The following is a 25,383-nucleotide window of genomic DNA, read 5'->3' as shown; positions in this document are numbered from 1 at the left end:
GGGGCCTGGAGCCCTCCCAGGACTATAACAGATTTCCAGACATCAGAACTCAGTTCCCCTGGAAGAAACTGGAGCAGCTAGAGGTTCAGTCTGGGACCTTCTGCATGCCCAGCAGGTGCCGTGTCTCTTCCGGTTGAGCAGAAGATTTAATATCTGATCTCATGTCTCCTGAGAGAATGTGTTGCATCTGTGTGTGTGTGTGTGTGTGTGTGCATTTGCTCTTCATTATAGCATAGCAGGTTGGTAAATATATAATCAACCATTAGGAACTTGTCTGATGTTTACTCATGTTTCAAAATCAGAGCCAAGCTCTTTGACAAATAGTGGATGAAGCATGCGTGCAAAATATTCAACGTATTTTTCTCTTTCTTTTCCGGGACTCGATGTAGATGGGCTTGCGAATGCCTTTTGCACTGTTGTTGACCATCTCTCCTGGGTTTGTCCACCTAATCCATCATTCCTCAGTTACAGCTGTTCGCAGCAGCCTTTTTTAATATGAAAAAAAGACCTGACTCTGTATTTTCCCCCCTCCACTCCCCCCTCAAGTCAGCTGTGGATCATGCTGAAGCAGGAATCCAAAATGTCATTTTCCTTGCATCTGTGACACCCTGATTTATGGGGAAGATATTATGCATAATTGCTAAGGTTTTATATATATATATTATTCTATATCTGTCACTCTGAAGCCTGTGCATGGTAACCAAGGCAACATAACTCTAAAACTGGATGGACAAAGTGATAAGAACAAATCCCTTGGGCGCGAATTCACTTTTAAATGCCGACCGTAATAAGGGTTAGTCTTGAAAGGGCAACCTATCTCCATTCTGGATTTTGGACCATCTGTGATAATGAGAGCCAGCTTGGTGGTTCACAGCGATGACTTCTAATCTGGCGAGCTTCTAATCTGGGTTTGATTCCCTGCTCCTCCACTTGCAGCCAGTTGGGTGACCTTGGCCCAGTCACAGTTCTCTTAGAGCCATTCTCACAGAGCAGTTCTTCTAGAGCTCTCTTATCCCCACCTACACAGGGTGTCTGTTGAGGGGTTGACTAAATAGGGAACTTTGGATGTAGATTGCCTAGGGAGGGGGAGGGGGAGTTTCTTTGCTCTGGTCTCATCGTTGGAAACAATGGGGGTCAGATGGGAACACCTTCTTTAGGTGCCTGTAGAACTGGACCCGTGGTTACAATCTTTCTGAAACTTGGGGGTTCTTTGGAGGAGAGGCTTCTGCTGCTACACTGCAAATTTGGTCCATCTACCTCCAACCCGCGTCTCCCCAGACTGCAGAATAGAAGGAAAAAGAAAAGTTCCTTTAAAGTGCCTGATCTCTGCATGGTCATTCGGGCAGTTTAACTTAAGGTGAAGTGCAAATCACGCTGGATTTGTCCAAAAAGTGACCAAATCAATGTTGATTTGGGTACTTTTCAGAGTATCCAAAATGAATTACACGTGCAGCCCTAGTGGTACAAACTAAAGCTTTAATATGGGGGATCAACATGTGATTGCTCCATTGTGTCCAGTTAGGACATAGGTGTGCCACCTAGGGGTTGGGGAATTCCTAGAAATTTCGGGGTTGGAGCCAGGGGAGGGCAGAGCTTGGGGAGAGGAGGGACTTCAGTGGGGTACAATGCTATACAGTCTCCCATCAAAAGGAACCATTTTCTCTGTAGCTTGGATACCAGTTGCTATTTCAGGAGATCTCCAGTGACCACCCTGAGGTTGGCAGCCCTATAATATGACATCCCAAGAAAGTGCGCAAATGATGATGGTCCCATATCTTCTGCCCACGTGAAGTTCTAGCTGAGACAAGTGAAACCTCTAAATGATACCAGCCATGTCACGAGCCTGCCAACAATTCCATGTGCTCCCCGGGGCCAAAGAGAGCCAGCAGGAGTTTGAATTGACATTTGACTTTCCACATAAGATAATATCTGACTTACGGATAGGGTTGCCAACCGTCCTGTGTGGGGCCTGGAAATCTCCCGGAATTCGAACTGATCCCCAGGTGACAGAGCTCAGTTCCCCTAGGAGAAAATGGCTGCTTTGCGGGAGTCAGGGGCAGTCAAACTGCAGCCCTCCAGATGTCCATGGACTACAATTCCCATGAGCCCCTGCCAGCAGGGGCTCATGGGAATTGTAGTCCATGGACATCTGGAGGGCCGCAGTTTGACTACCCCTGCTCTACGGCACTAGAACTTGTTGAGGCCACTCCCCTCCCTAAATCCCACTCACCCCAGGCTAATCCCCCAAATTATCCAGGTGCCCCCCAAACAAAAGCTGGCAGCCATATTTATCAAGCATTTTCTTGAGGACTGCTCTCTGCCTTTCCCGGAGGCCGAACCTTCCTTCTTCGTTAACGTTTTATTTCCTGATCAATACTTCCTAAGCCGTGAGTAAGTATGTGAAAAGTTTACATTTTAGAGAAATGCATGCAATATTTATAACGTTTATTGAAATGATTAATCCAGCCGTGTTCGGGAGCAGCTGCCTCTGGTGAATTATTATGCACTCCTTCGTCCATGGCAGCGTCTGAATTGCTGTAGTCTGCTCTCAGAGAGCCCTCTGCTGACCCAAAGTGTACCTGTCAGGTTAGACACCTGTCAAAATGGCCCCTTAAAACACACAGATGCCTCCTCACTTAGTCTGGGAGTGTCAGTTCTGCAGCGCCTGCAAGGAAAGAGCTGCTCTGCCAGGCCTATGGTTGAGGCCCATAGATTAAGGAGAGGGAGAAGGAGAAGGGGAAGGGGAAGGGGAAGGGGAAGGGGAAGGAAAAAGAGAAGGAAAAGGAGAAGGAGAAGGAGAAGGGGAAGGGGAAGGGGAAGGGGAAGGGGAAGGGGAAGGGAAAGGGAAAGGGAAAGGGAAAGGGAAAGGGAAAGGGAAAGGGAAAGGGAAAGGGAAAGGGAAAGGGAAAGGGAAAGGGAAAGGGAAAGGGAAGGGGAAGGGGAAGGGGAAGGGGAAGGGGAAGGGGAAGGGGAAGGGAAGGGGAAGATTTTTATACTCCACTTTTCACTGCCTGAAGGAGTCTCAAAGCGGCTCAGAATTGCCTTCCTTTCCACTCCCCATGACAAACACCCTGTGAGGTAGGTGAGGCTGAGAGAGTTCCGATATTACTGCTTTGTGAGAGCAGGACTATCAGGGGTGTGAGAAGCCCAAGGTCACCCATCTGGCTAAATGTGGAGGAGCAGGGAATCAAACCCAGCTCGCCAAATTAGAAGCTACCACTCTTAACAAAACTGGCTTCCTTGTACAGAAATCACATAGGAAAGAACATCTGGACACCAGATATTTCCCACCAGCATAGCATTTTCTTCCCCTCCTACTGGAGAGAGGCTGTTAATTCCTGGGGTTTTACACAAATGGGTTTAAATCATTAGTTTTTAATAATGTATATGTTTTAATTTGTTTTATTCACATGTCGTGAGCTGCCCTGAGCTCTCGGGGAAGGACAATACTGAAATTTGATAAATAAATATTACTAATGAGCACATTTGAAACTGCAGGCTGGTGCTATTCTATGCGCGTCAATGAATGAATGAAGAATGAATGAATGAATGAATGAATGAATGAATGAATGAATGAATGAATGAATGAAAATCCATTTACAGAAATGGTTATATTAGTAGCTGCGATCTAGGTCTCCCTAAGTCAGGAGCTTCTTGACACGCCCAAGATGTGTCAAAACGGCTTGCGATTTTTTCCACAAACATTTTCAGCATCGCTTGAAAACAAATCAGCCAACCCCTTCTCCTTTCAACAGTTTCCCAGCTTTTATCACCCTGTCAGCTTTTCATCTGCCTTGCCTTCAGTGATGGAAACATTCTCTGTTTACCATGGGAACATTATGATATAATCTTCCTCATCATGCAGCTCCCCCCAGGAACAAAGAAGTAACTCCAGAGGGGGTGGAATGGTGCCCAGAGGGTCAGAAAAGATCATAGAATCATAGAGTTGGAAGGGGGCATACAGGCCATCTAGTCCAACCACCTGCTCAACTCAGGATCAGCCCAAATGTCTACCTTATCCAAAATTGTTCTTTTCCCTTCAAAACTCAAAAGTGGTGTCTTCAGCAGTGCAGTAATGTCACTGGATTCTCTCCCATCTCCTAATCTTCTTCCATATATCTACAGATCTTATCGAAAAGCCATAATTAAATGAGAGCCAGCTAGGAATGCCAGTCCCTGGTGGGACTGTCCTGGTTTTTCAGCTCATCTCCAGGTGACAGAAGTCATTTCCCCTGGAGGCTGCTTTGGAGGGAACTCTGTTTTCATGGAGCCCCACCTTCTTTCCTCCCCTTGTTTGAAAAGAGAGGAAGAAAAGGCAAACCTCCATGTTTGTAGCCTCCATGTTGTAACCATGTGGGTTGTTTATTGACCTCATGAGTTATCTTAGATACGTGGTGGATCAGAATCTTCTCAGCCTGGCTGTTCAGAGCACACTGAGGTGTCACAAGGCAGCTTTTGAGAGTGAAGAATGTTGAACACTAGGGGAAAAAAACTGTATATAAACTCAGCTTGCCAAACCCCAGGTGTTGGCTGGAGATCAGTTCCCCAGGAGAAGATGGCTGCTTTAGAAGGTGGCATTATACCCCATTGACTTCCCTCCCCAAGCCCTACCTTCCTCAGGCCCATCCCCCAAATCTCCAGAGGTGTCCCAACCTGGAGCTGGCAAACCTAATAACTGTTTTAAAACATTCTTCCACTGGAAACAAGATGGGCCAAAACTGCTCACTTTTCTCACTTTGGCAGTGCCAAAAAAACAAACAGAAAGCATCAGGGACGGTCTGAGAAGTTCAAGACCATTCAGTTTGACTTCCAATACCAGGGAAGAACCAATGATCATAATGGAAACATTGTAATGGTTAGCAGGGAAGGGAAAGGGAGGGACTGTGGCTCAGTGGTAGAGCGTCTGCTTTGCATGCAGGAGGTCCCAGGTTCGATTCCTGACAGCTCCCCCTAAAAGGACAATGAAATAGGTGATGTGAGTTTTAAAGAAAGCTCTGCCTGAGACTCTGTTTAAAATGCATCTTAATGCATCCTTTGAGAGTGAAGGAAGTTGAAACTGGAGGGGGAGGAGAGGAACTGTAATCAACTGGGTTTGCCAACCTCCAAGTGGTAGCTGGAGATCTCCTGGGATTATGACTGATCTCCAAATGACAGAAATCAGTTCCCTTGGAGAGCTGCTGCCAGGCTAAGTAGGCAATACTGATTTCAATGGAACAAGGGTCTGATTCAGTAGAAAGCCGCGTCATATTCATATGTTCAAAATACAAGCGGAGCTTGTGACGTAGCACAAGAAGGGGCTCTGCTCTTCAAGGACTTGACCCCAAATCAAAATGGGCTTCCTTATCTCCAAGTTGTTTTGGATCACAGCCATTATATTGGGGCATATACAGTGAACTCTGTATCAAAAGTCTAGCTTTGGAGACAGACCTGTTTTGCATGTATGTTGAGTGCTGGGCTCCTGGGAGGGCATAGCCAAAAATAAGACTATAAATAAGAAATCAGTGGCCTTTTCTGTCTTGCTGCATTATGCAAGCGTGATGTATGTTTCCGGAGAGTTATTACTCACCCGGTTCCAAATCAATGCTCCGAGCTTTCCTCCCTGTGATGGATTCCTTCCAGTTAACATTCTACATACATGACTGAAGAAACACAACCATTACCCTATTAACACACATATGAAGTCTTTGAGACACACAAGCAGGAACGACCCTGTGCAATTTGTAAATGGCTCTACAGTTGCAAGATTTCTTTCTCCCATGCTTTTTTAAAAATTTAGGTCAAGCTCAATTTTAACACACATACATCCCTCAGCAAGGTGCAGTAGTTAAGAGTATGGTGTAGGGCCGGCATAGAAGAAGAAGAGTTGGTTCTTATATGCTGCTCTTCTCTACCCGAAGGAGTCTCAAAGCGGCTTACAATCACCTTCCCTTTCCTCTCCCCACAACAGACACCCTGTGAGGTGGGAGAGGCTGAGAGAGCCCTGATATTACTGAAGGAGAAGAGTTGGTTCTTATATGCCGCTTTTCCCTACCCGGCATAGAAGAAGAAGAGTTGGTTTTTATATGCTGCTCTTCTCTCCCCGAAGGAGTCTCAAAGTGGCTTACAGTTGCCTTCCCTTTCCTCTCCCCACAACAGACACCCTGTGAGGTGGGAGAGGCTGAGAGAGCCCTGATATTACTGAAGGAGAAGAGTTGGTTCTTATATGCCGCTTTTCCCTACCCGAAGGAGGCTCAAAGCGGCTTACATTCACTTTCCCTTTCCTCTCCCCACAACAGACACCCTGTGAGGTCGGTGAGGCTGAGAGAGCCCTGATATTACTGCTCGGTTAGAACAGCTTTATCAGTGCCGTGGCGAGCCCAAGGTCACCCAGCTTGGGGGACTGCAGAACTTGGGGGAGTGCAGAATCAAACCCGTCGTGCCAGATTAGAAGTCCGCACTCCTAACCACTACACCAAACCGGCTCTCATAGTATGGCGGCGAAGAGTGACAGACCCTAATCTGGAGAACTGGGTTTGGTTCCCCATTCCTCTTCTTCTCTTCCAGGGCCTAGGCCTGAGTGTGCAAATCAGTGCCACTGGCAGTGCATTTACCTGAATGTAGGAGATGAACGAGCCTCTTGTGGCGCAGAGTGGTAAGGCAGCCGTCTGAAAGCTTTGCCCATAAGGCTGGGAGTTCAATCCCAGCAGCCGGCTCAAGGTTGACTCAGCCTTCCATCCTTCCGAGGTTGGTAAAATGAGTACCCAGCTTGCTGGGGGGTAAACGGTCATGACTGGGGAAGGCACTGGCAAACCACCCCGTATTGAGTCTGCCATGAAAACGCTGGAGGGCGTCACCCCAAGGGTCAGACATGACTCGGTGCTTGCACAGGGGATACCTTTACCTTTACCTTTAGGAGATGAACATCTGAATCCATCTGGACTACGGATGGGGTTGACTAAATAGGGGACTTTGGGCATAAAATTCCCCGGGTTCGCATAAGGGTCAAGAGCAGATCTATCTGGAATCCAGCCAAATAATTCTTGGATTTCACCAACTCATTCTCTTGTCCATCGCTGTAGCAAAAAAACCCCACTTCCTTGGCAGAATGCCTTTAGACTGCACTGCTGCACAGGGTAGGGATATCAGCCTCCAGGTGTGGGCTGGAAACCTCCTGGAATTAGAACTGATCTCCCAACTACAGAGGTTCTACTTTCCCTGGAGAAAAATGGCTGCTTTAGAGGAAGGTTTCTGTGGCATTCTGAGGTCCTTCCCCAATCCCTGCCTACCTCAGGATCCACAACCAAATCTCCAGATATTTCGCAACCTGGCATGAGCAACCCTGATCAGGAACTCTGGCCAGATGAAGCCCAGCACCAGGTGTGGAGTCCAGCATCTCCAGGGAACTGATCTGTCATCTGAAGACCAGTTGGAATTCCAGGAGACCCCCCAGGCCTCACCTGGAGGTTGGTAGGTAACCCAGGCCTAGCCACCAGCTACTAGTTGAATCCTTTGGCTGCTTGATTCTCTGCTCCTCCTCCACAGGCAGCCAGCTGAGTGGCCTCGGGCCAGTCACAGTGCTCTTAGGACTGTTCTTGCAAAGTAGTTCTCTTAGAACTCTCTCAGCCCCACCTTCTTTGCAGGTGTCTGTTGTGGGGAGAGAAAGGGAAAGGTGTTAATAAGCCAAAGTGAGACTCCTTCGGTTAGTGAAAAGCAGGGTATAAAAATCTACATCATCATCATCATCAACATCATCATTATCAATTCTGGGATTTTCCACCAGATGGATAAAGGAGGACAATCATGAAAACCAACCAAGGGTCTTTTCTGTACTGCTAAGGAATGTTTCACTGCTCTGGAATCAAAATAGCTGTCTTGCCTAGCGTGTCCCTCCCCCACCCCCCAGTCTTTTAAAAAAATCTATCTTGCTTCCAGTTTCTTTGCAGAACCCCTGGGATAACGTCAAACTTGTTCTTCTGCAGAACTTTTCTTCACCCCCTCCTTCTCAGAAGATGACAGCTCGGTCTCTGAGCATCTACTGCTCTATCCCTCCTCCCCTTTCGGATCTTAAAAACATCAGAAGTTGCCTTTGCTTAGATGTGGGTGTCAGGCTGATCTATCCTCTGTACTGTGGGCAAGCTTTGCCCAGCATTTCTTTGGGAGTGCTGCAGAAATTCCATTTATCTCCCCTTTGCAGAATTCCTGAGGATTTGATACTCCCCCCATCCAACCAGTTCTTGTTCCTCACCCCTCCCCATAACAAAGCCAACACACAACTGAAAGGGGATTCATAGAGTTGGAAAAGACCTTATAGAGTTGGAAAAGACCTAGTCCAACCCCGTGCATAATGCAGGACACTCACATCCCAATCGCTCATCTACTGTCACCTGCCACCCCTTTAACCTTCACAGAATCAGCCTCTCCGTCAGATGGCTATCCAGCCTCTGTTTAAAAATGTCCAAAGATGGAGAACCCACCACCTCCCGAGGAAGCCTGTTCCACTGAGGAACCACTCTGACTGTCAGGAACTTCTTCCGGATGTTTAGACGGAATTTCCTTTGAATTAATTTCATCCCATTGGTTCTGGTCCATCCTTCCGGGGCAAGAGAGAACAACTCTGCCCCATCCTCAATATGGATTAAATATTTAACTGGGCTTTATTGATTAACAGCTGGATTTTACCTAATTAAATGCCCAGCCCATTAGCGCAGCTTACTCAGTTTACTGGGCTCCCAAAAGGAGGGGAAGGGGATGCTCACATGGTTAAGAGCGGCAGCTTCTAATCTGGAGAAGTGGGTTTGATTCCCCACTCTTCCACATGAAGCCAGCTGGGTGGCCTCGGGCTCATCACAGTTCTCCGAATTCTCTCAGCCCCACCTACCTCACAGGGGCTCAGTTGTGGGGAGAGGAAGGGAAGGTGATCTTCGAGCAGTGAAAAGTGGGATAGAAATAAACAGTTCTTCTTCTATCATGATCATCATTATTATTATTGGAATGCCACTGTTATGGACCTTCCCAGCTTGACTCAAAGTGTTGAACATCCTTTCCTCTTGACCTAGTTTTCCCTAGTCTGCAGACCCAATTGTATGCCAAGAGGAGCTGTCCCTCCCCCTGCTCCTTCATAGAATCATAGAGTTGGAAGGGGCCATACAGGCCGTCTAGTCCAACCCCCTGCTCTATGCAGGATCAGCCCTAAGCATCCTAAGCATCCTTCTTCCCATGCTGATAAACTCTAGAGTCGAGAATGATGGCCCAGCTCCAAGGCTAGATGACCCAGGTGGTCCCATCCAACTCTCTGCCTCTATAATTCCAAGAAGGTCCACATCCCAACACCCTAACTGGAAAGCCATGCAAGTAGGACGATTCAAGGGGGTGGCAGGTGACAGTGGATGAGCGATAGGGATGTGAGTGTCCTGCATAGTGCAGGGGGTTGGACTAGATGACCCAGGAGGTCCCTTCCAACTCTAGGATTCTATGATTCTTGGACCACCAGGCTTCCCACTTAAGCGTTGTGTGCACTCCCATCTGAGTTCTAAGGAAAACCTGGAAATGATGTAGGGTAGCTCTAGGAATCACCAGAAACCATGGTCTTACCATAGAGTTTCCTGGGATTCTTAGAGCTAACCTGCATCACTTCCAGTGCTTACCCAGCAGTGATGTAGTGGTGCACACTGCACAACAGCCTCCCCATGTTCCCACTTCATAGAATCATAGAGTTGGAAGGGGCCAAACAGGCCATCTAGTCCAACCCCCTGCTCAACGCAGGATCAGCCCTAAGCATCCTAAAGCATCCAAGAAAAGTGTGTATCCAACCTTTGCTTGAAGACTTCCAGTGAGGGGGAGCTCACCACCTCCTTAGGCAGCCTATTCCACTGCTGAACTACTCTGACTGTGAATTTTTTTTCCTGATATCTAGCCTACATCGTTGTACTTGAAGTTTAAACCCATTACTTCCTAACCCTCAGCAGGGTCGAATACCATAGAATTCACCCTCCCAAGCAGCCGTTCGTTTTGATGCAGGGGAGGCAGTTCAAAACACATTTATCTCCGTTAAGCTGTGGGGCCTCCTCAATGGAAATTAACAAGGGGGGCGGCTGTGTGCTCACGGGCGCACGCATTGCATTTTGGGGGCTTAATTACAAAATACGTTCGAATCCATTTTAATCACCAGCATGGTTGTTTGTTTCCGTTCCAGCTGACGGGGGAAGTGATTGTGCAGGTCGCAAGCAATCCGGTTTTGCCGTTTAATGCGCTGGACATTGCTCTCGAAGTTCAGAAGAGCCTGAAAGGTAATTTTTGCCCCCTCTTCTCTCCCCGCCCCCAGGTATTTCGCTTAAGGTGAACGTTTAAGGTGCTTTGTCTTCCCTGCGATCAACCAACCACGTGCCAGTTTTGTTAAGCCCCTGATTCGTTGTCTTTTGTGCTTGCGTGTCGTAGATTCAGCACCATTGCAACTACCCTAACCGGGAGACGTGTTGTGTGCATACCTGAGTTCAGCCATCTGTAGCATTAATACCATGGCATCACAACGTTGGAGCAAACGGCAAGGCTTTACTCCTTCCGGGCAGGACAGGATCCAGTGGGAGGGAGGAAGGGAGGCCCTGAACCCCCTGCTTTTCACGGGCGGTGTTATTTCCCCCGGTTGAAAACAGCCCATCTTACTGATTCATTGCCATACTTCAGCCTGGCAGCTGATCACTCCAGCTCACTTTGCCTCTTGCCGCCACTAGGAAGAGGGATAATTTAATGCCAAATAATTTGCTCCAGCTGATTTATCAGCCGGTTTTCGAGAGCTCTGCATTGGAAAAAGATGACCTTGATCTGTGTGTTTGGATGAGAGAGAGCGAGGAGACGATTCTGCCCTAGTCAAGGCAGAGTAAGGCCCAGGGCTCTGGAAAGCAGCATAGTGGGGGGATGTGCCATCAAATTGTTCCCACTTTATGGTAACCCCATCAGGTTTTCAAGTCATTGCTGGCCTCTGCTTAGCAACCCTGGACTTTCTTAGTGGTCTCCCATACATGTGCTAACCAAGGCTGTCCCTGTAGTGCAGGGGTAGTCAAACTGCGGCCCTCCAGATGTCCGTGGACTACAATTCCCAGGAGCCCCTGCCAGCGAATGCTGGCAGGGGCTCCTGGGAATTGTAGTCCACGGACATCTGGAGGGCCGCAGTTTGACTATCCCTGCTGTAGTGGTTAACAGCAGCGGCTTCTAATCCAACAAGCCAGGTTTGATTCCCTGCTCCTCCACATGCAGCCAGCTGGCTGACCTTGGGCTCATCACGGTCCTGATAGTGCTGTTCTCACAGAGCAGTTTCTGTCAGAGCTTTCTCAGCCTCACCGACCTCACAGGGTGTCTGTTGTGGTGTGGCGATTGTGAGCCACTTTGACAGTCCTTCAGAGGTTGAGGAAAGCAGAGTGTAAAAACCAATTCTTCTTGTTTTTGTGAGATCGGAAGAGTTCTTGACCAGCCTGGGCCACCCAGGACAGGACTAGGAAGCAATATAGCCCCTTGGTAAGCTACTTCCAATGTTTTTCTTCACACCGAGGTTACCCTAATAAACAGAATGGCCCGTTGCCCCCATTGGATGCTCCTGGCTGGCTAGTCCATCACCTGACTGACGGATTAAAACATAAGAAGGAGCAAATGTCTCCAGTTTAATTTCTTTTAAAAACAGTTGCTGGTGTATTTTGCCAGTAGTTTTAGTAGTCCCCTTTCACTGTTTGCTTTGTAGGTTTAGTTGCATTGTGTACGTATGTCGTTTCTGGGCCATTTGTATGTACAGTGTATGTATTGTTTCTATGCAATGTGGTGTATTGGCTCCCCAGCTACATTCGAGCCTCCATTGTGAGGAAAGCGGAAACAATGCAAAAGAAAAGACCCATGGGTCCAGTTTGAATGAAATTAAAATGGTGATTTGCGGGAGTCAAGACAGCCGAAGTGAGAACTGTCAAATAATCCTTATTATAGTAGTGGAGAATTTTGTGAACTTGGTTCTTGCCAGTATGTGTGCATGGCTGGGGGCTTGTTTGTTTGGGTTTTTTTTAATGATGTATGTACCAAAGGGTGGTGCTCTAACAGAAGGAAAGGAAGGTATGAGAAGACAGCATCTACCTCTGAATATGCACACAGTGAAATTGCGTTATTTCGGCTAAATCTCCCTACCTGGCCCTCCTCCCTTTGAATGTCTCTTTTGATCAAAAAGCAATTGAATCAAAACAGACTCCAAATTCATGAAAACGGGGAGGGGGGGTAGATTTCAGGGAGAGATTGTGTAAAGAAGAATTAAGAGGATTTTTTTCCTTAATAAAGGTCTGCTGCAGAATCTATTTGCAGCTGATGGCATTTCAAGACTCCTAAAAAAACCAGACTGCTCAGAAGAGGGCCGGTTAGGATTGGCAATTCTAAGTTCTCCCTGGAGCTCTCTCAGTATTAGAGTTGAGCTCCAGATTAACCAGATCAATTCCCGCTGGAGAAAATGGCTGCCTTGGTAGGTGGGGCCTTTAGCATTCTATCCTGCTGAGGCCCCTCCCTTCCCCAGACCCCGCCCTTCACAAGCCCCACCCCCAAGCCTCCAGGTATTTCCCAATCCAGAGCTGGCACTCTTCAAGCTGCTCCACAAATGAAAAATAGAACACAAACTTGTCTGGATTTGGCCTAGAGAGGCAGAGGTTCACAAGGGGGTTTAAAAAAGAGTAATACTAGGGCACAATTATCATTCCAAGGCATGTCTCATTGCTGTCCTGTCTACCAATCATGAGATACCTGCCACTGGCTGTTCTCTTTGACTCTGTAACAGGGCTTGTTGATTTAATGTGGCGTTTCTCCTTAGCTCTGGCTAATTCATTAGTTTCAGACTCTTCACTTCAAGGAAAGTGGGACTTATTTTCATGGCTGTAATACCACCAAGATAAACTCCATCTCTGTTCTGTTAACTTTGCAATTTTGTTTAATGAATTTGCCTGCAGCTCATACATCTCCCGTATCTCTAAGATCAGTTTCATTACATGGGTACACCCCTCCCGCCCACACTTTTTTCTATCTTTTTTTTTTACACGTCTGATCTGGTTTGGAAAGCTGTCTCAAAAACCTGACGTTGTGCTACACACACATTCCTTGTGGCACATAGTCTAAGCCAGGGATAGTCAAACTGCGGCCCTCCAGATGTCCATGGACTACAATTCCCAGGAGCCCCTGCCAGCATTCGCTGGCAGGGGCTCCTGGGAATTGTAGTCCATGGACATCTGGAGGGCCGCAGTTTGACTAAACCTAGTCTAAGCTGACCATCCTTCCTGCCTTTGGTGGGGCAGTCCCGCATTTAGGGCATTTGCCCCGTGTTCTGCGGCGTTTGCATATCTTCGCCTACCTGCACTCCAGTCAGCAATATGAAAATACCAGCATTGCAAGCATGATGGGATCCCTCCTAGTGGTGGCTCTAAAAGTAAAGGTAAAGGTATCTCCTGTGCAAGCACCGGGTCATGTCTGACCCTTGGGGTGAAGCCCTCTAGCGTTTTCATGGCAGACTCAATACGGGGTGGTTTGCCAGTGCCTTCCCCAGTCATTACCGTTTACCCCCCAGCAGCAAGCTGGGTACTCATTTTACCCACCTCGGAAGAATGGAAGGCTGAGTCAACCTTGAGCCGGCTGCTGGGATCGAACTCCCAGCCTCATGGGCAAAGCTTCAGACAGCATGTCAGCTGCCTTACCACTCTGCGCCATAAGAGGCTCTTGTGGTGGCTCTAGAAATCAGCAAAAACTCTCTGGTTCTCTATGGCAGTGGTCCCCAACCTTTTAATCACTGGGGACCACTCAACGCCGGGGACCACTCACCGGGGACCACTCAATGCCTTTTACTGAGGCCCGGTGGGGGGGTAGTTTACTCCTCTACTCTCAACCACTGCCCTAGCGCTCTCTGATAGCTATGATAATGTTTAAACATCCCTTCAAAATAAGATACAGACATGCCACAACAATGAAGTGTGTTGTAAAGGGCTGGGGGGGATGAAGTAAAGGGCTGGGGGGGGGGGGAGAAGGCGTCCTTTGGGGCCCACCTCCAATTAGTGGAAGGACCACATGTGGTCCGCGGCCCACAGGTTGGGGATCGCTACTCTATGGTACAACCATAGAACTTCAGGCAATTCCTAGAGCTATCTCCACCACTTCCCCCCCCGAGATGACATTATCGTGCTTGAAACAGTACCGCCTCCCCACCCCACCAGCATTCCTGCTGCCACTCTCTCACCAGTTGCCAGACTCTGATCTGTATATGTACAGGGCTGGGTTCTACAATTTCTGTCCACCAGCAGCAGGCCTTTCCTAAAGCACAAGCAGCCCCTCTGAGGCTCTCAGAGGCAGCTAATCTCTGAAGATGGTTCCTTGTACTGAAGATTGTTCCTTGTGCCACTGCTGAGAAAGATCCATAGAATGTGACCCAACATGTCAATGCCATCCCTTGTTCATATAGATATATATAAAGGTAAAAGTATCCCCTGTGCCAGCACCGAGTCATGTCTGACCCTTGGGGTGACCCCCTCTAGTGTTTTCATGGCAGACTCAATATGAGGTGGTTTGCCAGTGCCTTCCCCAGTCACTACCGTTTACCCCCCAGCAAGTTGGGTACTCATTTTACTGACCTCAGAAGCATGGAAGGCTGAGTCAACCTTGAGCCGGCTGCTGGGATTGAACTCCCAACCTCATGGGCAGAGCTTCAGGAATCATGTCTGCTGCATTACCACTCTGAGCCACAAGAAGCTCTAGATATATAGATATATATATTGGTGCACAAATATTGTTGGAAAGTATGTACTTTTTAGAAGAAAAATTGAATGCAAGGAAACTCAAAGCAGAACAGAATTAAAGAACCCGGTGCTTGATTTGCACAAGGGAGAAGTGTAGGTGAAAGAGACATAGGAAAGATCAAACAGGTCTGATGAAGAATTCAGAAACATTCCTGTTTTATTTGTTCATGTATACCCGGCCTTTCTCTGGAGGCTCAGACATGGGTGGTCCCTTTAAAGCCTTCTGGCCTTGGCTGGGAGTGTCTAAAAGCTGCCGGATTCCCCCCTCCCAGATTAAAGCTGATTCTGACAGCCCCACAGCTGTCATGATCAGCTGTAACAGGGCAGCACACTCCCTTTGCCAGGGGAGGTGGTGGATAGGTCTTTTGAATGTTCCTATACTGCCTCTGCCTGGAAGCTTTGGAACATTCAACATGTTGTTGGAAGTATGCACACTGAATTATATAATAAAATCGTGTGCTAAAGTTCTCTCTCTCTCTCTCTCTCTCTCTCTCTCTCTCTCTCTCAGTATCCTGCAGGTTTTTCTCTCTCTTAGTTTCATTGGGCAGATGCACTGATTAAGGCACATTACTATTTTGTGACATGGTCATCCCCATCAAATTACAACCCCAGCACTATGCAAATGTCTTTTCCTTGTGGCTGTACTTCTGAAGTTAACGGCTTGTATCCTTCAATGCAAGCGCAGCCATTCGATAATGTAAATCTACACACGGCTCCATGAACGGTGACTTTAAATGAACCGAACCAACTGGCAGCCCTCTGGAAAGTACGGATATTGTTACCAGAGCACTAACCATGGAGTGTTGGCTTGAAGGGACAAGGAGAGGGATGATGTGTCTCTTGAACAAACAGGGTGGGTGCCACTGGTTGGGCGTGCCATTTGGAAGTATCCTCTGGAACATCTTTCGACATCATTCCAGGGGAGGGGGGAAAGGAGGGGAAATTACAAATGTTATTTCGCTCAAGGGGAAAACAGTAACACTTTTATGACCCTGCATTTCCCATTTTTTACGCTCCCCTCTCCGGCATGAATCAGGATGAATAATCTTGTCTGGTTATTTTAAGCTGTTAAATAAATACAATTGGAGGCACCAGGAAAGGGAGCTGGGGAGATGCAGGCTGCTGATTGCTGAATTATATGGAGGAGGGTTTCATTCCGCATGCTGAAGTTAACCGGTTTTATTCACAGCCTTGTTAGGCCGGATGGAGATTTATTCTCCGAGCTCGGATTGAATGCAGTGACATCTCCCTGCATAACCAATAGGTTTTATAATGTGCACAAGTGGATTTTTTTTCCCGCACTTCCAAACTGGGCTTCTGCCCTTGAACATCCATTCACTGGGCTTGTTTGCTACAGTATAATTCTAGTGGGCGTGATGAGGAGCGAATGCCGTACACTTAACTGACCTGCGACTCAAGCTGAGAACAGTTGAGCATCCTAGCAGACCCTCCACCCACCGTCAGTCATCTGAGAGCCAGCTTGGTGCCATGGATAAGAGCGGCAGCCTCTAAACTGGAGAATCAAATTAGATACCCCACTCCTCCACATGAAGTCTGCTGGGTGAACTGGGGCCAGTCACAGTTCTCTCAGAGATCTCTCAACCCCACTTACTTCATAGGGTGTCTGTTGTGGGGAGAGGAAGGGTAGGTGATTGTAAGCCGCTTTGGGACTTCTCTGGGTAATAAAAAGCAGGGTACAAAAACACAACTCCTCCTCTTCTTCTTCTTCCTCCTCCTCCTCCTCCTCTTTTTCTTCTTCCTCTTCCTCTTTATCTTTCTCTTCTCCTTCCTCTTTTCCCCTTTCTTCTTCTTCTTCCTCTTCTTCTTGAAGCAAAGAGGCTTATGGGACAGGGTCCAGGGCTAAGTGACAGAGGACACATCCAGTTCTGGTTGAGTTCCAGGTACTTTCCATGAACCATGTGAGGCAAAAGTAAAAAGGACCAGCAAAGCTCTCCACCAGAGTCACTGGAAATATGACTGAGGATGCCATCCTCCAGGGGGGACCTGGGGATCAATCAGCATTATAATTGCTCTCAGCTGGGCTTCCGTGGCTGCCTTGCTAAGCTTTGGAATTTCAGTGCAGGCACCAGATAAAAGGTCAGTTTTGCATTGAGCAAAAATGATCATCCTGGGAAAAAAGAAAAGAGTCATGCTAAGGCAAAACCATGATTAGACTACGAGCTTGTAAAATTTTCATTGCAACATCCTTGATGATCAGGGTCACTGCGCTGAAGCTGTCTTCCTGGACGGGCTGAGAGAGGTCAGTTCCCCTGGAGAAAACGGCTTCTTTGGAGGGTGGGGCACTGTACCCCAATGAGGTCCCTGCCCCCCCAAGTTCCATCTCCAACTCTGCAGGGGTTTCCCAAAGTGCAGCTAGCAACCCTACCCCATCTATCCCCAACTGAGGGCCAGGGAGGACCAGGCCAGGGTGGAGATCAAGTTCATATACAATGCAAAGCTATGGTTTAATAAAACAATTTATTCACCCATTCATTCATTCATTCATTCATTCATTCATTCATTCATTTTTTAGGCTTATTACCCACCACTCATGGACTGGCGCATGGCGGGTTACAACCTATCCGTATAAAAACCCAAAGGACCCCATTAAAACCCAATAAAACAATTTGGACATAACATGCAATAAAACTGGGACCTAATTTTTTTTTTTTTTTTAATGCTGCTGAAAAAAATTGTGAAAAGATTTGACTTGGCTGTAATCTTTTGATTGCCGGTAATACCGGCTGCTATTGCATTTGTAGAGCTGAGAAGCCCTACTTGTCAAACAACCTTTTCATGTGAAGCCCTACTTGTCAAACAACCTTTTTACCTCTTCCTTGCTTCCTATCGACCTTATTTTCTTACTTTTACTTCCTTTGCTCCCACCCATAAGACAAACCATCCCAGGAATTATACACCACAAAACTGATTTAGGTGGACATTAACATAACTTAGCGGAGGGAAACCCGTTCCTGTCAGATCTCAGAAGCTAAGTGCGACTGATCCTGGGTTGTGTTTTGATTGGAAACCTCCAAGGCAGCCTTTTTCAACCTTTTGACTGGGGAGGAGCACCTGAAATAAATTTTCAGGCTTTGAGCCATCCCCCCAACCAGTGATGTCAGCTGGTCACGGCTCCCTACCACACCCCATGGAGTGACATCACTACCTGCACCCTTCAGCCTCCTTTTACTCACTTTCTTCATCTTTACTGCTACTATGGTGGCTCTGCTTTATGTAGGCTAGAAAGAAGGGCAAGAGCTAAGAAGACAGCCCCGACCCCCATACCACGCCACAACCAGCTTTCTGCCCCTGATATTTGCACCCACGGCCTACCCACTGAGGCCTCTGGGCAGAGGTATCCAGCCCCTTAGACTGTGGACAAGTCCATTAAGGTAGGAGGGGAAAGGCCACATACCCCCTTCAGACCCCCCCCCCCCGAGGTCTGTGGACTCCTAGTTGTGAATCCCTGTTCCAAGGATTTGGGTGATAGGTAAAGGTAAAGGTGTCCCCTGTGCAAGCACCGAGTCATGTCTGACTCTTGCGGTGACGCCCTCTAGTGTCTTCAATGGCAGACTCAATATGGGGTGGTTTGCCAGTGCCTTCCCCAGTCATTACCGTTTAACCCCCAGCAACAAGCTGGGTACTCATTTTACCGACCTCGGAAGGATGGAAGGCTGAGTCAACCTTGAGCCGGCTGCTGGGATTGAACTCCCAGCCTCATGGGCAAAGCTTTCAGACTGCATCACTGCTGCCTTACCACTCTGCGCCACAAGAGGCTCTTACAAGAGGCCTCCAAAAAACACAAGGGGTCATGACTCAGAGGCAGGAAATGGGAAACGGTAAATTTGACAGCCCTTTCCCCCAACACAATCTTTTAGTGTTAAGCTACACTGACTCCAAAACAAACACATTGCAGCTGGAGTCTGTAAGTTAACTGGTTAAGTTATTCAAAGGTGGTTTTGAATCTGTGATCTCCCTGCTCAGCAGGCTGTTCAACGGTTGTACTTTCCTTTTATTATCTTCCTTCCCCCTTCCCCACCACTGTCTTTCCATAAATACATGAATGTCTACCAATTAAAAGTTTCTCTACTTGGGAGAGCCTACCAGAATAGCTAAACAAGCTCTGATGAAAGCTCTGAAAGGGGAGGCAGGTGGGGTTTCCCTACGCTTCTGGATATTATTACATGTCTCCGTTGCAATTTTTGATTCAATACCTCTCTCATTTTGAGATTCTCAGCAGACAGAGCCAGAACAGGTTTCTCTTAAGACTATTTTGGAGTATGCATTGCAGTCTGAAGATAAAAAAAAGAGAACAGTGGAGCGGCTTCATAATGATCTAATTGTAGGCCTTGTGAAAATATGGAATAAATGACAATCTCCCGATGCCTGTCTATCTTACTCTGTGCAAGAATAATGTTTACAAGGGATTTCAATTCCTGATTGATCAGTGGGGAGTTTTGCAAAGTAGCAGCCATAAGATCTAGAAGATTTTGGAAGGGATGGAGGCCTAGTAAGGACTAGACCAATTTCCCTTTTCATGTTTCAATGGCACCCTCCCACCAAATATTTCAAGTGACAGGGTTCTCTCTCTATTTTTTATGTTCACAACAACTCAACTCATTCTATGTTGTAGAACTGTGATGTTTTGGACTCGCATTGTCCTTGTTTCTGGGTGAACCTCAATGTTCAGAAGTGGTCAGCCTCTGAATTCCATTGCCTTGGCATCCATGTCCTGTTGACTGACCTTCCATTGGTTTGCAACTGTGAGATGTGATGCTGGACTAGATGGACTACAGGTCTGATCCAGCAGGGTTCTAGTACTTTTATGAAAGGCTTGTCCTCTATGCCGGGGTAGTCAGCCTGTGGTCCTCCAGATGTCCATGGACTACAATTCCCATGAGCCCCTGCCAGCATTCTCTGGCAGGGGCTCATGGGAATTGTAGTCCATGGACATCTGGAGGACCACAGGTTGACTACCTCTGCTCTATGCCCTGTTTTGGCCCTCTATTGGAACTGGTTGGCCACTGCATGTGACAGGACGCTGGATTTGATGGACCCCTTCTGATGTTCTCCTTTGGAAGGAGCCTAAAAATGAATGAGTCGATTGGTCGATGAGGCCTAATGAGTATTATATCCATCCTCTGTTCCTCCTCTTGCTACCAGGTGACCATGGAGATATCGAACAATTGCTGCCGATGGCCTATGCTCTGCGAGAGAGCGCACAATTGTTCCAGTCCGACGAAATGCGTCCTGCTAACGACCCGAAAGAAAGAGCTCCCACCCGCGTCCGAATGCTGAACGATGTATTGCAGAGTCTGGAGAAGAACTTCCTCATTCAACAAGTTCCTCCAGGATTTTACAGGTCAGAAATGCCCACTCTTGTTCTCTGTTCATTGATATCAAGCGGTATTATCATTTCTCTAGGCTGGCAAATAGATGGGGAAGAAATGGAGATAGCGACAGATTTTATTTTCCTGGGCTCCAAGATCACTGCAGCAAAGAAATTAAAAGACGCTTGCTCCTGGGGAGGAAAGCTATGGCAAATCTAGACAGCATCCTAAAAAGCAGAGACATCACCCTGCCAACAAAAGTGCGTTTAGTCAAGGCTATGGTCTTCCCAGTTGCAATGTATGGCTGCGAGAGTTGGACCATAAGGAAGGCCGAGCGTCAAAGAATTGAGGCTTTTGAACTCTGGTGCTGGAGAAGACTCTTGCGAGTCCCTTGGACTGCAAGGCAAACAAACCGGTCAGTCCTAGAGGAGATCAACCCTGACTGCTCTTTAGAAGGCCAGATCCTGAAGATGAAACTCAAATACTTTGGCCACCTCATGAGAAGGAAGGACTCCCTGGAGAAGGGCCTAATGCTGGGAGCGATCGAGGGCAAAAGAAGAAGGGGACGACAGAGAATGAGGTGGCTGGATGGAGTCACTGAAGCAGTGGGTGCAAACTTAAATGCACTCCGGGGAATGGTAGAGGGCAGGAAGGCCTGGAGGATCATTGTCCATGGGGTCGCTATGGGTCGGACACGACTTCGCACATAACAACAACAAGGCTGGACTCTTGTGGCTGTCTCGCTAAGCTTGCGAATCTCGGTGAGAGCGCAAGATAAAAGCTCATTTTTACATTTAGCAAAAACATCCTTTCAGCAGGGGGAAAAAAAGAGTCTCACTAAGGCAAAATCATTATTAGAATATGGGCTAGTAAAATGTTAGTCAAAACGTCACCGCCGATCAGGAGCACGGCGTTGAAACCATCCAGAATCAAATGGCTCTTTGAAGTGGGGCCTTGCTGGATCAGATTCAAGGTCTGCTTACGTGACTACATCTAAACCTTTGGGAAACGTAACAACTTCTGTTTACATCCAGTGTTTCTTAGCCAGAGGAATACAGTTTCCTGCAGCTGTCAATACCTTCAGTTCTTTTGGAGGTGGGAAGTGTCATGTTCAATTCGGGATTCCGTCTGTTAGTTTCTGCAGCCCCCTCCATCATCGAGGCCCTGGTCACTGCGCCCCTGCTGGGAGTGCCTCGGAGGGTCAGTGAAACTCATACTTGGTTGCACACAACCTCCATTCCCACTGTTGCAGTGAGTTTTAACAATCTGCTGTGTTCTGTCGCAGTTCTCCCAACAAGGCAACTCAGAGTCCTGGTTAGAAATGCAGTAGTCTATTGAGGAGACTACGAATGGCTACATAGGATGCTTTGTTGATAAAGCTAAAGACATACAAAAGTTTGTAACAGATATATAGCCGGGTGCCCCGTCCCCCACCCCTGTGCCATTTGTTCCCACAGCCTGTGATCTTACAGGATGCACCTTCTTAATATCAATGGCAACTCCAAGAGGGACGTTATACAAATCCCTTAATAAAATAAATAAAAACAAAAATAATGCACAATTTACATACGATTGCATCAGAATTCTTCGGTGCTACTTTTTGTATGTGCCTTAAGTGCATTTAGAGGGGGAACACCCACCCCCAAAAATGAATGTTGACATAGTCTGTACATAAAATCCTAACTTGCAGGCATATCACCATGAATTTAAGGTACTGACTATTAAATTTGTGCATTCAGCCAGACATTCAGCTCCAACCCCCAACAACTTTACTGGAACAAGAAATACTGAACAACAATCGTAACTGTGGAACTGATATACACTTTTGAGGCTTCTGCCAAGACACGTGACTGGCTCTTAACAGAGGCCTATGATTGGTCAGTAAGTCTGTTCTGTGATTGGCTAAGAGTCCAGGGCTGGCAAATCCCAAGCAAGGGTTCAGGATCCTAGCCTTTAGTCGAAGCTCAAGGTTTCTTAGAAGGAAAACCACGTACACAACACTGGCTACCCAATACGAAATCCTTCATGGCCTTGGGCCCTCATATCTGTGAGGCTGCTTTTCCCCTTAAATCTCTGACATGACAACTATGTTCATTGGGGCAGAGTCTTCTGCAGTTGCCAACCTGCAAATGGGAATACTGTCCATACATGTGCCTTCTCCATTGTGACCCCTTGCAGAATGGCCCCAATTCCCTGGCGTTTCACAAACTATGACAAGAAACGGGGGCTGCACCAAACTTGGTGTAGTGGTTAAGAGTGATGGTGTCTAATTTGGGGTTCGGGTCCTCATTCCTGCACGTGCAGCCTGCTGGGTGGCCTTGAGCTCATCAGAGTTCTGTTAGAGCTGTTTTCACAGAACAGTTCTGCCAGAGCCCTTTCAGTTCCACCTACATCACAGGGTGTCTGTTGTAGGGAGAGGAAGGGAAAACCATTGTAAGGCTCCTTCAGGTAGTGAAAAGTGGGGTATAAAAACCAAGTCTTCATTTTTTATTCTTCTTTCTCAACCAGAGGTTTATGAAACCCTGGGGTTTCTTTACAGCTCTGGAAGGGTTTCCCAAATGGGTGGAAATTATTATTATCTATTTTTTTTTAATGTGTTAAATATTTATTGGGTGATATGACCATATATGGCCATGTCAACCTGCCTCCCTCCCCCCCCCAAGTGACCAATGATGGGCCTGGAGCGGTTGAGAAAGGGAGGGCCCTCAGGTGGGCTTGTACACAGCTACCCTTCTCAACCATATTTGGCACATTTGCACCACTTCTGGGGGTTCTCAAACCCTCGATAATGTTTCAGGGGGTTCTCAATGGTTAAAAAGTTGAGAAAGGCTCAACTTGTGTTTCACTTTCTGTTTGGTCAGGTGGAATTTACTTTTAGATATTTTTTCAGTTCTTGTCCATATAACCAATTGTTTCTTGGATGTCACGGGGCAAGGTTGAATTGATGTACAGTATTCTGCACAGTCCCTTGGACTGCAAGGCGAAGAAACCGGTCAGTCCGAAAGGAGATCAGCCCTGCCTGCTCCTTAGAAGGCCAGATCCTGAAGATGAAACTCAAATACTTTGGCCACCTCATGAGAAGGAAGGACTCCCTGGAGAAGAGCCTAATGCTGGGAGCGATTGAGGGCAAGAGAAGAAGGGGACGACAGAGAATGAGGTGGCTGGATGGAGTCCCTGAAGCAGTCAGTATGAACTTAAATGGACTCCGGGGAATGGTAGAGGACAGGAAGGCCTGGAGGATCATTGTTCATGGGGTCGCGATGGGTTGAACACGACTTCGCACCTAACAACAACAACAATTCTGTACAAAGTATTGAAACACTCAATGGAATAAAGGAGAATTCTTAGCCCATCAATGCCACAAAAAGGCAGATAATTCAGAGAGAAATTGCAATTAGGAGCCTTCCTGGAGCATCTTACATGTAGAATGGTATCAGCTAGAGATAAGGGGAGGAAATTTCATAGTAACAGTAGTTCAGCAGTAGAATCGATTACCTGAGGAGGTGAAGGCAGTAGAATCGATTACCTCCCCCTCACTGGCAGTCCAGCAAGTGCTGGACAGATCCTTATCCTGGATGCTTTTGGCTGATCCTACAGGAGGTTAAACCAGATGGCCTGTGTGACCCCTTCCAACCCAAGATCCTGTGATTCATCTCTTGTTGAAAGAATCAGTCCTTTGGACACTGAAGCAGAAAGATTTAAAATGTTAGGCATTACTAATATTTCCAAAAGCCACACACACACACAAACATCCACCATTATTTCTCTAATGAGTTTGCAAAACCTCGACCAATGGTTGAACCCTCCAGATGATCCGTATTGTACAATACCTAGCTTCTAATAGGAGCTGATGATGCCTTTTGTGTCTTTCAGATGGGGGTTTATATCTTTGGAAACCAATTTTTGGTGAAGCGGAAAGGAAAGTGGGGAGGGGGGGAGGGGAGGAGCCTTCTCTCCCACGGTTAGAGTCCTTGTTTTGCACTGTGTTTCAGCCTGGAGTGGAGATTTATGAGTGAGTTATAAACCTCTGAAATAGTGGTTTATAATGGAAATGCTGGCAGACCTTTAACTAAAGCAGCACAAACAGTCCCCGCAATAAATACTCAACTTCATCTGTAAACAGAAATTTAGGATGCAGCTTGCAGCCTTGACCTTCAGGCTCCAACTGTGTTTCGATCATTAAGATTCCATAAATACTATAATTTACGGCTTTCCAAAGGAAGAATACGTGCCTGCCATAAAGCTCATATTCTTCATGGGGGGCGGGGGGGAGGGGGGAGAAAAGATTGCTTCCTGGATATTCATTGGGGCTTATGTTCTCCAGCTTTATCAAGAGTCCTTGACACAACTGTAGGCTTCGTTTCTCCATCATCGCCTTCTGTTTGTAGGATCTTGGAAGCGACAGCTTTGATCCTTCCAGGTGAGAAGTCTTCAAAAGAAAGACTTTTGACACTGAATTCGCCATGATAGGTTAGGGGGAGGTGTGTTGTGCTTTCCTGGCAGAGATGGGCTCTCCCATTTCAGTGTGAAGAAGGCTAGTCAGTGATGGAGCTCAAGAACAAATGCTCAGACATTTTGGTCGGCTCTCTTAGAAACTTGCTCAGTGGCCAGGATTTAAAGCAGGCTGTCTCAACCAGGGTTTTGTGACGGCCCTGAAAGGGTTTCCCAAATGTGTAGGAGTTAATTATTTTTAATATATTTTTGAAATTTGTTTAACACTGATCAGGCGATATGACCATATATGATCATGTTGACCCACCCTCCCCACCCAAAATAGCCAACGATGGGCCTGGAAGGGAAGAGGCCCCAGGTGGGCATGTACACAGCTATGCTTCCCAACCATATTCTGTATGATAAGGCCACTTTTGGGGTTTCTGGAAGCCTGGAGAATGTTTCTCGACAATAAAAAAGTTGGGAAAGACAGACTATAAATTGATTCCGACGGAGGGGACATTATCCAGAGAACTTGCACAGCCCTTGTCCATCATCTTCGGAACCTCTTTAAGGACTGGAGATGTCCCGGAGGACTGGAAAAGAGCAAACGTTATTCCGATCTTCAAAAAAGGGAGGAAGGATGACCCGGGAAACTACAGACCAGTGAGTCTGACCTCTGTTGTGGGGAAGATAATGGAGCAGATATTAAAGGGAGCGATCTGCAAACATCTGGAGGACAATTTGGTGATCCAAGGAAGTCAGCATGGATTTGTCTCCAACAGGTCCTGCCAGACCAACCTAGTTTCCTTTTTTGACCAAGTAACAGGTTTGCTGGATCGGGGAAATTT

The 25,383-nt window shown here is 47.1% G+C and overlaps 1 protein-coding gene and 1 non-coding gene across 4 annotated transcripts in view; both read left to right on the top strand.

Annotated features, from left to right (window-relative positions):
- NAALADL2 (N-acetylated alpha-linked acidic dipeptidase like 2) overlaps positions 1–25,383 on the top strand; it is a 552,606-nt gene that overhangs the window by 500,852 nt on the left and 26,371 nt on the right. For all 3 annotated transcript variants that reach the window (XM_077348363.1, XM_077348364.1, XM_077348365.1), the window contains exons 12-13: positions 10,172–10,265; positions 19,935–20,133. In XM_077348363.1, the coding sequence (XP_077204478.1) occupies positions 10,172–10,265; positions 19,935–20,133 (293 nt within the window). The remainder of the gene's footprint in view (positions 1–10,171; positions 10,266–19,934; positions 20,134–25,383) is intronic.
- TRNAA-UGC (transfer RNA alanine (anticodon UGC)) lies at positions 4,878–4,949 on the top strand. The gene has a single exon. It is a non-coding gene; the product is annotated as a tRNA-Ala (tRNA).

This window comes from Paroedura picta, chromosome 8 (genome assembly GCF_049243985.1).
Source record: "Paroedura picta isolate Pp20150507F chromosome 8, Ppicta_v3.0, whole genome shotgun sequence".
In the NCBI taxonomy this organism is placed as follows: Eukaryota; Metazoa; Chordata; class Lepidosauria; order Squamata; family Gekkonidae; genus Paroedura; species Paroedura picta.
This window is presented reverse-complemented; position numbering and strand designations above follow the sequence as displayed.